The sequence below is a fragment of the Bos mutus genome, chromosome 10 (assembly GCF_027580195.1).
Source record: "Bos mutus isolate GX-2022 chromosome 10, NWIPB_WYAK_1.1, whole genome shotgun sequence".
NCBI classification, from domain to species: domain Eukaryota; kingdom Metazoa; phylum Chordata; class Mammalia; order Artiodactyla; family Bovidae; genus Bos; species Bos mutus.
The window spans coordinates 58,367,200-58,380,843 of NC_091626.1; the positions used below are offsets into that span (position 1 = coordinate 58,367,200).

At 46.7% G+C, this 13,644-nt stretch overlaps 1 protein-coding gene across 1 annotated transcript in view; it reads right to left on the reverse strand.

Annotated features, from left to right (window-relative positions):
* Positions 1 to 4,883: 4,883 nt before the first annotated feature.
* ANXA2 (annexin A2) overlaps positions 4,884 to 13,644 on the reverse strand; it is a 44,509-nt gene continuing 35,748 nt past the window's right edge. The window contains exons 6-13 of the mRNA XM_005903845.3: positions 12,941 to 13,031; positions 11,943 to 12,022; positions 10,565 to 10,624; positions 8,806 to 8,899; positions 8,129 to 8,224; positions 7,629 to 7,687; positions 6,268 to 6,390; positions 4,884 to 5,258 (exon numbers count right to left, since the gene is read on the reverse strand). Of these exons, the coding sequence (XP_005903907.1) occupies positions 5,199 to 5,258; positions 6,268 to 6,390; positions 7,629 to 7,687; positions 8,129 to 8,224; positions 8,806 to 8,899; positions 10,565 to 10,624; positions 11,943 to 12,022; positions 12,941 to 13,031 (663 nt within the window). The 3' untranslated portion in view covers positions 4,884 to 5,198. The remainder of the gene's footprint in view (positions 5,259 to 6,267; positions 6,391 to 7,628; positions 7,688 to 8,128; positions 8,225 to 8,805; positions 8,900 to 10,564; positions 10,625 to 11,942; positions 12,023 to 12,940; positions 13,032 to 13,644) is intronic.

The following is a 13,644-nucleotide window of genomic DNA, read 5'->3' on the forward strand; positions in this document are numbered from 1 at the left end:
TGTTCTTCTGCTTCAGATATTCTGTTGATTCCTTCTAGAGTATTTGTAATTTCAATAATTATGTTGCTTGTCTCTGTATGTTCATTCTTTAATTCTTCTAGATCTTTGTTAATTGATTCTTGCATTTTCTCCATTTTGTTTTCAAGGTTTTTGATCATCTTTACTATCATTATTCTGAATTATTTTTCAGGTAGTTTGCCTATTTCCTCTTCATTTTTTGGACTTCTGTGTTTCTAGTTTGTTCCTTCATTTGTGTAGTATTTCTCTGTCTTTTCATTATTCTTTTTTTAACTTATTGTGTTTGAGGTCTCCTTTTCCCAGGCTTCAAGGTTGAATTCTTTCCTCCTTTTGGTTTCTGCACTCCTAAGGTTGGTCCAGTGGTTTGGTTAAGCTTCCTATAGGGTGAGATTTGTGCTGAGTTTTTGTTTGTTTATTTGTTTTTCCTCTGATGGGCAAGGCTGAGTGAGGTGGTAATCCTGTCTGCTGATGATTGGGCTTGTATTTTTGTTTTGCTTGTTGTTTAGATGAGGTGTCCTGCACAGGGTGCTACTGGTGGTTGGTGATGCTGGTTTTGTATTCAAGTGGTTTCCTTTGTGTGAGTTCTCACTATTTGATTCTCCCTAGGGTTAGTTCTCTGGTAGTCTAGGGTCTTAGAGTCAGTGCTCCCACTCCAAAGGCTCATCAGGGGTTTATCTCTGGTCAGGAACGAAGATTCCACAAGTGGTTTGTTATGGAATTAAGTGAGATTAAAACAAATATCCAAAAACAAGAAACCAAAGATGAACCCCAGAATAATGGCAGTTCCAAAATCAGGCAAATAATAATTAAAATAATGGAATATACACATATACACCCATGCTGCTGCTGTTGCTGCTAAGTCACTTCAGTCTTGTCTGACTCTGTGCCACCCCATAGACGGCAGCCCACCAGGCTCCCCCATCCCTGAGATTCTCTAGGCAAGAACACTGGAGTGGGTTGCCATTTCCTTCTCTAATTCATGAAAGTGAAAAGTGAAAGTGAAGTCACTCAGTCGTGTCCGACTCCTAGCAACCCCATGGACTGCAGCCTACCAGGCTCCTCCATCCACGGGATTTTCCAGGCAAGAGTACTGGAGTGGGGTGCCATCGCCTTCTCTGATACACCCATGAGCAAAGTCAAAACAGTCCAACAAAAATAGAGTACAGTAGATTGACCTGGCAAACAAAGGAAACCAAAAATTATATTTACCAGTTAAGAATGAAACTAATTAAAGCACAAATTGGAAAACAAAATTAAAGCAAGGTGCCAAGTGGGGAATAAAGCAATGAAAGCAAAACTAACAAATATGTTGAGAGGAAAGGAAAGAAAGAAAGAATAGATATGCAAAGTTAAATAGAGGTAGATGAAGAAGATTTTCATACATTAAAGATTAACTGCAAGGGGAAAAGAACAGTAGGAAAGGCAAACAAAGGAATACATGTAGAAACATATAATAGGTTTAAAAATTAAAAATATAAAAAAGAGAAAAGAAAAAAACGGAAGAAGAAAGAAAATAAGGAAAAGGAAAATTCCACAGAACTGCAAAAGCCCAATGTAGAGGCAGAGGTTTATAACAATAAAAAAATGTGACTGAGGGGCAAAAAAAACTCAAAAGCTTAACTGGATTTCATATTGCCAATAAAATCAACAAGTAAAACAGAGGGGGAGGGGGAGAAAAAAAATCCAAAAGATTCTACAGAACAAGTCAAAAAGTAAGAATAATGTTTTTACTGAGTCATTGCTGTCAAGAGTCCTTTCCCACAGTGGGAGTCAAAGTCCACCTTCCTTCCCTAGGATGCCCTCCATCGCTGTGCTGATCTCTGGACCTGCTGTGGGGGCAACTCTAATCTGGTCCTATTCCTGTGCGTTCTTGCCTTCAATGTCCACAGTTATCAGCACTAGTGCGTTTTCTTTTGTGGGAGCTCTCAATGGCTTTTTATATATTCCATAGACATAGAGGCTGTCTAGTTGACCGTGTGGATTTAATCTGCAGCTTGTACAGCTGGTGGGAAGGTTTTGGGTCTTCTTCCTTAGACACACTGTCCCTGGGTTTCAATTGTGGTTTTATTTCCACCTCTGCTTGTGCATCATCCGCTGGGCTTTGCTCCTGAGGCTGCCCTGGAGGACTTGGGTTTGCCCCTGTGAGGCACAGGTGTGGAGGTGGTGCAGCTGCTTGGGTCGCAGGGATTCTGGCAGCACCAGGTACTCAGGGGAGTTGGCGGCTAGGGCAGCAGGAAATATAGTGCTCTAGAAGGGCATGGCAACCAGTATTGGCCAATACACTCAAGTATTCTTGCCTGGAGAACCCCGCTCCCTGACAGAGAAGCCTGGCAGGCCACAGTCTACAGGGTTGCAAAGAGTCAGCCACGACCGAAGCGACCCTGCACGCACAGACAGAAGACTTTTTTTGCCTGTGGCAGCTCGGCCCCAGTAAGAGTTGAGCGTGAAGGTGGCGCAGCTGCTTGGCTTATAGGGACCCTGGCGGTGCCAACTGTGCAGAGACATGGACTGCCTTCGCCACAGGAGTTATGGCCCTATCAGTCTTTGTTCCAGCTTCTTGTAGCTGGCGCTCAGGCCTCTTTGGCCAGTCTTTCTCCACAGCTCCGCCGGTTCAGGCACTTAAAGGGTTCCCTTGCCTGGGGTCCTTCTCTGTTGTTTGGTGCATCAGGCACATAGAGGAGCCCCCTGGCTGGGATCCTACTCTGTGGATCGGAGTAGCAGGCACTTAAAGGGGCACCCTGGGTGGGGTCCTATTCTGTAGTCTAGTGCCTCAGGCACTTGCTGGGCCAGCCTCTCTATTGTTCAGCTGCCAATGCTGGCCTGTGTGGGGAGAGAGGCTACGGTGATGGTTCCACCCCCTATGCTGGACTCAGTGGTATCGCCTTGCTTCCACGGCTGCTGGGCTTTCCTCCACAGACATTTCCCCCCACAATCTCTTCCCTCACATCCCCTCGATCTGTCTCTTCACAGTCAACAGCAGCCCTCACCCTGGGATTGCTCCACAATCCCTAAACTCCAGCTCCTAGCCGCTGCACCTTCCAGGGAACCAGCGTTCCTGTCTGGGGTATATATGGCTGTGGCAAGGACTGTCTGATTCTCATTCCATTTAGGGTGCCACAGATCAGTTGTTTCACTCTCAGCCTTAAATGTTTTTCCTCTGCCTCAGACAATTGCCCTGATGTGGGGATCGGACTCCTGCTTCAGTTCCCTGACTCATCGAGAGCTGGTCCAGTCCCACTAACACTCCTGTTTTTCCCCCTGGTTCCTTCGTCCTACCAACGGACGTGGTTCTCTATATTCTTTTCCACTGGTCAGGTACTCCTGTTCACTCTCAAATGGTATTCTGCATGCATTTCTGTGTCTGAAGATGTATTCCTGATGTATCCATGGAGAGAGATGTACTCCAGGTCCACCTACTCCTCTGCCATCTTGTTTCCCCCCTAATTTGCATTTTAAAGAATATCTCATTGGATTTACAGGCACTTCTCAGACCACTTAGGGACTCAAAGAGTTACGTTCCATCTGAGTTTCTACCTAAAGTTTGCCAAAGGTCAAAACAGCAAATCAGTCAGCTCACAGATGTCTCATCATGTGCTTAATGTGGTGGTGTTTTCACCAGATCTGAGAGCTGCAAAGTGGGGCAGAGGTTCTCCAGATTCCCCTCTCTGTCCAACCAGCCCATTTCACACCTGCATTTCCATTACTGCCTAGACCCTGCAGGCCACTGAGTGCACTGGACATTAGCCAGAAGTCAAGAATTAGCAACTAGCAGAGCATCCTCTACAAACAGGAAATGTAAGAATTTAAGGATAGTTATCAACACTGCCCCAGCCCTACCCCCAGCTGAGGGGAGATACCTGTATGAGTAAGCTGTCCGCAGGGTCCTGGGCTAGAAGCCTAAGAACAGCGTCTTCACCTGGTGAATGGAGACAGATACATCAACACACATACCTGTTTAGCTCGCAGCCTAGCCTATCCATGGAAGGAAGGACCAGAGACCACGTGACTCTAGGAAGGCACCTGGCTGGTTGGGAGGAGAGTAAGAGGGAGATGTGATTCTCACTGCACTGACCCTTTGTGCCTTTTGAAATGTGAACCAGGTGTAAGGATTAGCTCTCCTCCATGATCAAGACCGTGTGAAGTGTGTGGAGAGCTTCCTCCCAGCTGTAACACTCTCCCTTAGATTTCAGGGTGAGGTTGAAATGTTTCCTTCTCTGGGTCATCCTTCTCAATCCTCCCAGGCAACACCGCTTTCTTCTCGGTGCACCTGTCCACTTGTGTTACACTGCCTGGACAAGAATGCTGTAGCCTGACTCACTGACATGTGAGCCCTAGAGGTTGGGACAGGATGTTGTTTATTCCTCTGACTCTTATGGGAACATTTGCAGTATTTGCTGAAAACACCATCCCACCCTCTTCCCAGTTTGAGGCCCCTGCAGATGCTGGTTTTCACCTGTATAAAGATGAGCAGAGATGAAGGGGTCATTCTGGGATTTCTCCCAAAGAAATTTCTTGGTTTATCCCTTGGGTAAACAGAGATGCCCAATACAATCTTCTGTTTATAACGAAAGGTGAACCCATCCACTCTTGATATGCTGCCTGTGCTGTTCCAATACACTAGGTGCTAACCACGTATGGACATTGATTATTTGAAATGTCAATAGCATGACTGTGGAATTAACATTTTAAATTATTTCATTTAAATAAATGTAAATGTAAACAGCCACATCTGGATAGTAGCTACCATATTGGACAGCTCCTTTCAAGAGCTTTCTTCCTCGAGGGGGCAGCCTTACCAGCTGAACAAGACCACCCTGAAGCCTGTCTTGATTTTGAAACAATTAACTCAGAGCAAGGTCCACAAGTACCTGTTCCAACAGTAAAAATTCAGTTTATTCATCTGTTTATGACACAGTACTCGAGAGGCAAAGTGTTTCACATCATAGATTTCACTTCCAAATCCTTGGAATGTTCATTTCTTTGGCTATAAAGAGGGACTAGCCGGGAAAGCCAGGTAATGCGTAGGAAACTAAACTAACAAAAGAGCGGGTGGGGTGGGCAGCGCTAATGTCATCCTCCCGGGGACGGGCACAGGGGGCTGTTAGCCGCGAGCTGACTGCGGAGAACTGTTAGCTGGAGCACGGAGCAGCCGTCCTCGATGCTTGGGCTGTCGCGGGGCTTCAGTCATCCCCACCACACAGGTACAGCAGCGCTTTCTGGTAGTCGCCCTTGGTGTCTTGCTACAAATGGCCGAGAAAAAAAGAAATTCTAGGTCAGGAGACAGATCCAAATTCTGCAGGAACAGAGAAGCAGGCCCACGGCACATGGAGGCCCTCTGGGACCTGCCCAGATGCCCCCACACCATCAGAGGATCCTCAGAGAACGGTCCAGGGGGGTTACTGCCACAAGCGTAGAAAACAGGGGGTTCTGGGATTAACATGGTAAGTGACCAGAGGACAGAACCTGGTCTGCTCCTCCTGCACTGAGGTCCTGCAGACACCACCCTCTTTCTCCCCGGCCTGCACCGTTCCAGAGAAGACACACGAGGCCCCTTCCTGTCTCCCTGTGTTGTTTTGTGGACCTGTAACGTCACGTGGGAATAAGCTGATGGATTAAGGAAATAATTACTTAGAGTCTAAATGGCCCCAGAATTTTAAACATATGCCCTATGAAACCTAGTTGCAGTGAACTCAGCTCTGAATTCATCCCTGGTGACCACTGACATGCCTTTGACATTTTCAGGATCTTTCAGAAAAAGGGGTTTGCAACATACGTCTGAAATAAACACAGTGGGGGGACCACGGTGACTGCAATCAGTGCTTATAAAAGGATGCTCCATCCCTCCCAAACAGGGACAGGCTACACCAGGGGAAGAGACGGGGGTTCCGAGTGAGGAAATGCTGCCCAGGCTTATCACAGAGGAGTTTCAAGAAATGCAAATATAATAAAATGCAGTTTGAATTGCCTGAAGTCTTTTCAGGATGTTAGCAAGTCTTACAGGATCACTGTCATGAACACCAACTATCACTGTAGAATAGGTATGGGAAATATAAAATATTTGCCTGATTCTTTAACTTTCCAGGACACGTCGTAATAGCACTTTGAGAATAAACCCCTGATATTTGATGAGTAGCATCTCTCCCCTGGCGAGTTAGGAAACAGAAAACCACCAATGGCAGAAAACCGCCATTGTTCTGACGGACACCCGCCTGGGACCCCCAGCCCTCTGATGGCCAGGTGGGGCCTTACCTGAATATAGTAGTACAGGGACTTGCCGTACTTTTTCTTGAATTCAGATCTAATTTTCAACATGTCCACTTCACTGCGCGAGACCATGATTCTAATCAGGACCTTGTCGCGAGTGCCCTTGCCCTGAAAATCAAATTCATACTCCCAGTTACAATTCACTGACAATGTTAATCATTAAAAAGGAGTCTAGCGGGGACTTGGTGATCCAGCAGGGTAAGACGCCAAGTTCCCAACTCAGGGGGCAGGGGTTCAATCCCTGATTGGGGCACTAAGATCCTTAATAAAAACTAAAAAAATAATAATTAAAAAAAAAGTCTGGTCGGTTCTCTTGCACATGGAACTGATCTAGGTTCTTGATGCTGCCCTAAGAGATTACAATGATTAACATTGAAACTGCTGCCTAAAGAACAATGCGCATCTTAGAATTCCAAACACACAAGGGGCACAAACCCCTGCACACCATGCATTTAACAAATGTGAACTGAGCACTAACTACTGCAAGGCTCAGAGTTAAAGCCAGCGAGTTCACCCACGTAACACAAAGCTCCTGGCTCTTGGGGGTTCGGGGAGCACACGTAACCATGTTCACCACAGCTCCGTGCCATCATGAATGGAACAAACAGTAAGGACCACTGAGTTTACTTCCGGAACCTTACACCAGAGAACAGGTCAAACGTGACATGGAACCTAAGGGGAAAGGGAAGTGAGGCCGTGTGGATCAGAGGGTGGCCCAGGAAGAGGCGGCAAGGGCTCAGAAGCACAAGGCACATGTGACAAGTGGAAAAGGGGATGGGACTGTGGGAAGAGACGGCCACTGAAGGGAAAATCGCAGGGCTGGCTTTGGACTCACACAGACTCAAGTTCAAGTCTGGCTTGCAACCTCAAGCAAGCCGCAAGCTTTCCAAGCTCCATTCTCCTCCTCTAGAAAGAAGACGGCCACACAAGCCCCGTAGGTTTTTCAGTAATGATTTACGATGAGGTCAGCAGCACAATGCCTCCTGCACAGTGGTTGCTCAGTAGCCTCTCTCCTCCTTGCCCATCCTCACCCTGGGGCACCAGGGGGGAATCACTGAGAAAGCTGAGCAGGAATCTAACGTGATCACCATCTGGCATTTTCCGTCTTGTGGCACTCTGTTTTCTGCCTGTCCACAAAAACGCACTGAAGTAGCTGGGAGAAGCCGAAGACTGAAAACCACTGGATTGCGGGCTTCCCTCTGTCGGGTGCAAGCACAGCTGACCAGTGTGGCCACCCAGACAATGGGGTCTCTTCCGCCATCCATTAGTTAAGGAGACTTAGTGTGGGGCACAAAGAAAGAAAAGCCTAGTGCGGAAACATGGACCTCTCGGCAGGCTGCTCTTACCTTCATGGAGTCATACAGTCTGTCAGCAAAATACAGGGGCTTATTCTGAATGCACTGAACTGCGGGGAGAAGAAAGGGTCAGCAAATGGGCTGCACAATGGGAAATGCTCAGGGAAGACCGGGGATCCTCTGAAGCCCCGAGGGCTTTCAAATCAGGGGAGTCTGAGGGCCACAGAAACTGACGCATATATGTGTGTTGCCCCCAAGGAGACAGCCCTTTCCCTGGTTATCTTATTCTGCCTGGGCAGCTCTCCATTCTACCAACATAAGCCCTTCTTCAGTCCCACATCTTAAATTCATACGGTGAAGATTATGAAACTACCCACAACATGTAAAGAAGTCACACTTCCCAAAGCCACCTGAATTATCAGGATGGTCATTCGTTACTGCTCTGCTTCAGCACAGTGGACTGAAAGCTGATTCCACTGGGACGGGGCAGTGGCGGGGGCGGGGTGTGCGTGTGTGTTTGAGTGTGTGTGTGTGTGTGTGCACTTGCTTACCCAGATTCAGAAAGGCATTTTCCAGGTCTCCTTTGACCTCCTTCTTGATGCTCTCCAGCATGTCGTAAGGGCTGTAGCTCTTGTACCTTTCAAATACTAAAGAAAAGCAACAAACAATTATTGTAACAGAGCCACTAAGAGAGCTGTCAGTGGTCACCCACAGAGTTACACGTCACACACACATGGATGATCACAGCATCCTGGGGTCAGGGACTGCCTTGTGAGCCAGGGCCAGCACTGCACCAGTTGCCCTGGGACAGCCCTCCCATGCATCCGTCCTGAATGGCACAGCTCAGGGCATGTATTTTGACCATCTTCATCTCTATAGAGTGGAACCCTTTTTATCTAAGCTACAAGAAACAGTACATAGCACCCAGCCAAGTCCATTATTTCAAAAAATTTGGCAAGATAAAATGACCTAGACAAGAAGAGGCAGCCCACCAAACAGGCACCAAACATGGAAAACATTTAGGACAAAAATAAAGCATCCAAAATGGGAGAGAAGGTTGAATGGACTTGGTGAGGAAAAATGCATGAGATTACAAGGTATAGAGTAGAGAAAGAACTCTGTTCTGGCAGACCCGAGCCCCAGCACAGACACCTGCTGGCAATGACCCAACTGAGAGGGCCCTTCATTCAGGCCCCGGACTCTAAGACCTCCCCAGAGCAGCACCCACCTTTCTGGAGGTGGCACACGCTCCGCTCGGTCATGATGCTGATCCACTTGGGAACATCAGTTCCTTTCCTCTTCACACCAGCATCATAGAGATCCTATGAGCACAACCAGCCAGGAAAGTTAACCCCACAATCCAGAGAGCAAGGTCGTTAAAAACACATCATGCAAAAAAAAAACAAAAAAAATCTATGAGTTCAAAATGCCAAATGAGAAAGGAGGATGGCACTGCAGGCACAGGAAAAATGTGCTATTTTCTTGATCAATGTCAAAGTCTTGATTAAGAGCAGGCTTCCCAAGGCACAGACATGCAGTATGAGACTAGTCTGTGCATGAAGCTGATGCTGAACCAGTCTTCCCTGAACGCCAAGGGAAGAACCAAGAGCTCATCTACAGAAGGACAAGCCAATGCTCACTAGTGCCTCCAGCTCACCTCCATGTGGCCCTTCCATCTACTGAAGACAGCTGCAGGCCAGGTACCTACCCTGGGCTTCTTAGAAACTGAGAAAATGATGTAGCTGGGAAAAAAGCTGCTTCAACCACGTCCTCAGTTTCTAGAAAATTTAGGGGCTACAAGTAATGCTAAGACTGTCAAGGAAGGAGGGAGAAAGGCTTACGCAGGAGCCAATGCTCATTGAGTGACCGTCCACTATCTGGGCGCTGCAAAGCCTAACTTCCATTTCTTTATTAAAACGCTTTTTCTACCTTCTGCTAAAAGTACTCTGTGAAATATACTGAATTTTAAAACTAAAACGAATAACCTTGTTCTTCAGCTCCTCTGAAATACACTGAGACATCTGTCGACCCTCTGGGAAAGGCAGGCAGTTCACAGTGATCTGAATCAGCTTCCCAACCAGTTCTCAGTGATTATGGGATGAGAAGCAGCAGGAGTTCCATTTGGCCAGAAAGGAAGGAAGGACCTCTGCCGCCCTCGTCTTCTCCCCACGACCCGGGGCGGTGAGCTTGCCCGCCCCTGGCCCCGCCCCTACCACCGTCTTCCACTGCTGTGTGCTGTATATACTGTGTTAGGGTTCATTTGCAGCAACTGCACACCAGTGCGCACAGCTGTAGCACACCCTGCGGAAACTGGTTCCTCCATACAAGCAAAGCCTGAACGAGCAAATGTGAGTCAGATGCTGATCCTGTAACTAACACCGGCATTATAAGGTCGTATAACTATGGCTCCCAGAAAGTGAAGATGAAGCCCACAGGTTCTTTGACGTTTCTCCCTCCCAAACACGGAGCCTACCTCCTCTCCTGCTGTCTGGAGGCCAGACCTAGGGCCTTGCCTCTAAAGAACAGAGTGTGACAGAAGTGACAGCATGTGGCTCTTGAGATCACATCCTAAATGGCATCTGGCTTCCTCCTGACAGTCTCTCTCGGATCACTCTCTCTGGGAGAGCCTGCTGTCACGCTGTGGGATCACTCAGACAGCCCCTTAGCGAGGCCCATGTGGAAAGGGACTAAGGCCTCCTGTCAACAGTCACGTGGGTGGGCCATCCGGGAAGCCTCCTGATGCAGTCAGGCCCTCAGAGGATGTAGCCCTGGTCAAAAATTTGTCTCCAACCTCAGGAGAAGCCCTGAGCCAGAACCACCCAGCCAAGCCACTTCCCATTGCCTGACCCACACACACTGAGGGGTAATACATGCTTGTGGTTCTAAGCCACTGAGTTTCAACGTAATTTGTTACACAGGACAGATGACTACATAGACGATCCAGAGACTAGGAAACAAAATATCAAACCAAGAAGCTTGGCACTGACCCTGGCATCCTGGTCAATCAGTTCATAATCAATGACAGAGCCATCCTCTGCTCTCCGACCCTAAAAGAAAAAAAGAGAAAGAACATCAAATTTATATCTTTGTACATTTTAAAACTGAAAATGTTGATTTCTCCCAACTCATGTAAGCCACTATTTACTGAATGGACACCCTCTGAAAATTTTTCTTCACTTAAAAGTCTAGGCAAGACCAAGGATTGCTACAATAATTGAGGCAGTGAAGTGGGGCGCTATACCCTCTGTGGTACCCATTCCTGGGCTAAGCACCTTACAGAATCCACCCTCTGTCCACCCCCCAAAAAGGTAATGATATTTAAATTCCTTCCCTCGGAGAGCACACAATCCCAAAGGAGAAATAAGGATGGGATAAATGGTAAAGCAACACAGTATCTGTGGCTCTAAGCAGATGAGAAATGCAAAAAAAGGAAGAAATCCATCAAGTAGTATCATCAGCAAAGTCTATGGACAACGGGGTGCAGCTGAGGTAAACCCAAAGGATGTGTCAGATGAGGGTGGTACAGGGGAACGGGAGAAAGCCCCTCCACACAAGAGGAAAGTCTCAGAGGACTGAGGTGAGCAGGGGGAAAGCCTGGGGAGGAAGATTAAGGGAGGGCCGGCGGACAGAGGATGCCTGAAGGCAGTTGAGAGTTTGTATTTGATACAGCAGAAATGAGTTTTGATCAGGGTACGAGTAAAACGATACAAGTGGATTTCAAAATGATGGGTAGGTGGCCACACTCAGGGCAGGTGGTAGAGAAGGGAGCTAGGGAGGGCGGAATGGAGCTGTGACAGCAATGGAGGTGTGGGTGGAGTGTCCCCACTTGTCTTCAGGGTTCCTGGATGAAATTCCTCTTCCCTCGCAGAGTCATTAATCTGCACGTGGGTCAGACCTCAGACTTAGACGGAAGTGCCTTTCAGCTACATTAATGTGTTAACCTTGGCAAACAAGCAAAGACCTCCTCTCCAGGCAAACCACTACCTGGACAAACTATCCCTTAAGAAGCGATAACAGGTGAAAGAAACAAGAGGGTCACTTCCCACTGGGTCCTAAGTGATGACAGAGGCAAAATGACTTTCCCCGAGTCACAAGGCTGGCACACAAATCCAGGCCAGGAGCTAAGAGCTGCCTCTTCCTCCTCTGGCCCCAAAGTCCACCTGACCATACGGTTTTGCAGGATAAGAAATCCTATTATACAAAAATGACAACTCTGCAGTTGAGAGTGCAAACCCACTGTCAAAATACAGCTGGAATTTCTGAGGCAGGCCCAGAGGACTGAGTTAATTTGCTCCTGAGTATAAAAGGAGGTATGCAGCTTGCATTGGGAGGAAGCAAGGACAAAGCAACGAACTGGAAACCAACCTTTGCGAGGGCGACCATCAGCTTGCGGAAGTCGCCAGATGTGTCGGAAACGATGTCCTTCTCCAGATCGGTCTTGTACACTTGGAAAACAACACATCTAGTTTAACACTTCCTGCCTACACAGCCAGCCACCCCACCCAGCCCCTGCCCACTAAGCCTCTGAAAAGCAGAAATCTGTGGCAGCGTGGATGTACCCCTAAAAATGAGGGTGGATTCTCAAGAAGGAATTTTACCCTCATAAAATCAGAACTAGTATTACTGTATTTTTATCAGTGATAAGGGATACACAGAGCAGGATCAGACAGGGGATCCTCAAGCTCAGCTTTGATCAGGGACCTCCTGTCTAGCTAAAATACTATTTCCCAAACTTCTTGATTACACTTATTTAGAACATCAAACAAACTGGAGGATACATACACAAACACACACAAAACTGTGCTTTATATCTACTGATTGAGAAAATGCACAATGGTAAAAAACTAGTAAGAATTAAAGGGTACTTTTGAATGAATGTGTTTTACTACTCAAAATAACACCTATGTTGAAATGAAGTACCACATATCAGGTACGCTGCATCATTTACTCCACCTCTGGCCTCCTATACTGCTTGGTGCACATGGGTTCTTTTGTCTCCTGAAACAATGATCCACAGTCAAGTCTGGGAATCTTCTCAGCAGACACTGGACAGCACTCAGTACATGAAATCCATGGGGGATACTTTCTACTTCTCCCCATCAGATCTCTTTTGTTTCATAGTCTCTGCTTTCCCTCCCATATATTCTTCTGAACTAGTTCTAGGGGGATGTAGTCACAAAGCCCAGGCCATCAGGAGATGGAGGAGAGTGACCTGGTCACAGCAAACCCCTGGACAGTCCAGATGGCAGGTGTTTATACACACGGAATCCAGGGATCCTATCCTGAACACCAGACCAGGGGGCCAGGATAGTGGTCCCGGAAACAAGGTGGAATGGGCGCACCATGGAACTGGGGCTACTCACTTTCCTTGTAGACTCTGTTGATTTCCTGCAGCTCCTGGTTGGTCCTTGAGCAGATGATCTCAATGAGAGAGTCCTCATCAGTCCCCAGCCCCTGGGAACCAGGCAGCAGAGACATTAGCAGGGAAACCCCTCCCGGCCACTAGCCCACTTCTCTGAACTCAATCAGGTAAATTGCACACACAGGTTCGGTCTACAGTGCACCCCTTTCTGCATTCCTCCAGAGGGATCTGTACTGATTCCTTGGCACAAGGTGATGTTATATTCTATTCCTTTAAAAAAAAAAAAAAAGCTTCACTAGAATAAAGGATGGTTTAACTGGCATGTTTTTTTAGCTCAACTATATATATATATATATATATATATATATATATAAAATAAATATAAATTTCCTTACTATATATACACATATAGTGAAATGGGAAGAGACAGTAATGGAATACACTAAAATGTTAAAATATAGCCCTTTTTGGCAATGGGTTTATAAAATGAATAACTTCATCTTCTCCTTATGTTTCTTTATTTTTCAACTCCTCTAATAATCAGCCATTATTTTCATAGAAAAGAAATCATTTTCTTTATTACACAATTCTGCTCATTAATTTAAAATAAAGGAATATAGAAATTTTGAGCTGTCATTGGAGGTCAGCATTGTTAGATTGAAATAAGTCTTTGACGAGGGAAAGGTATAGATAAAATTTTTAGCT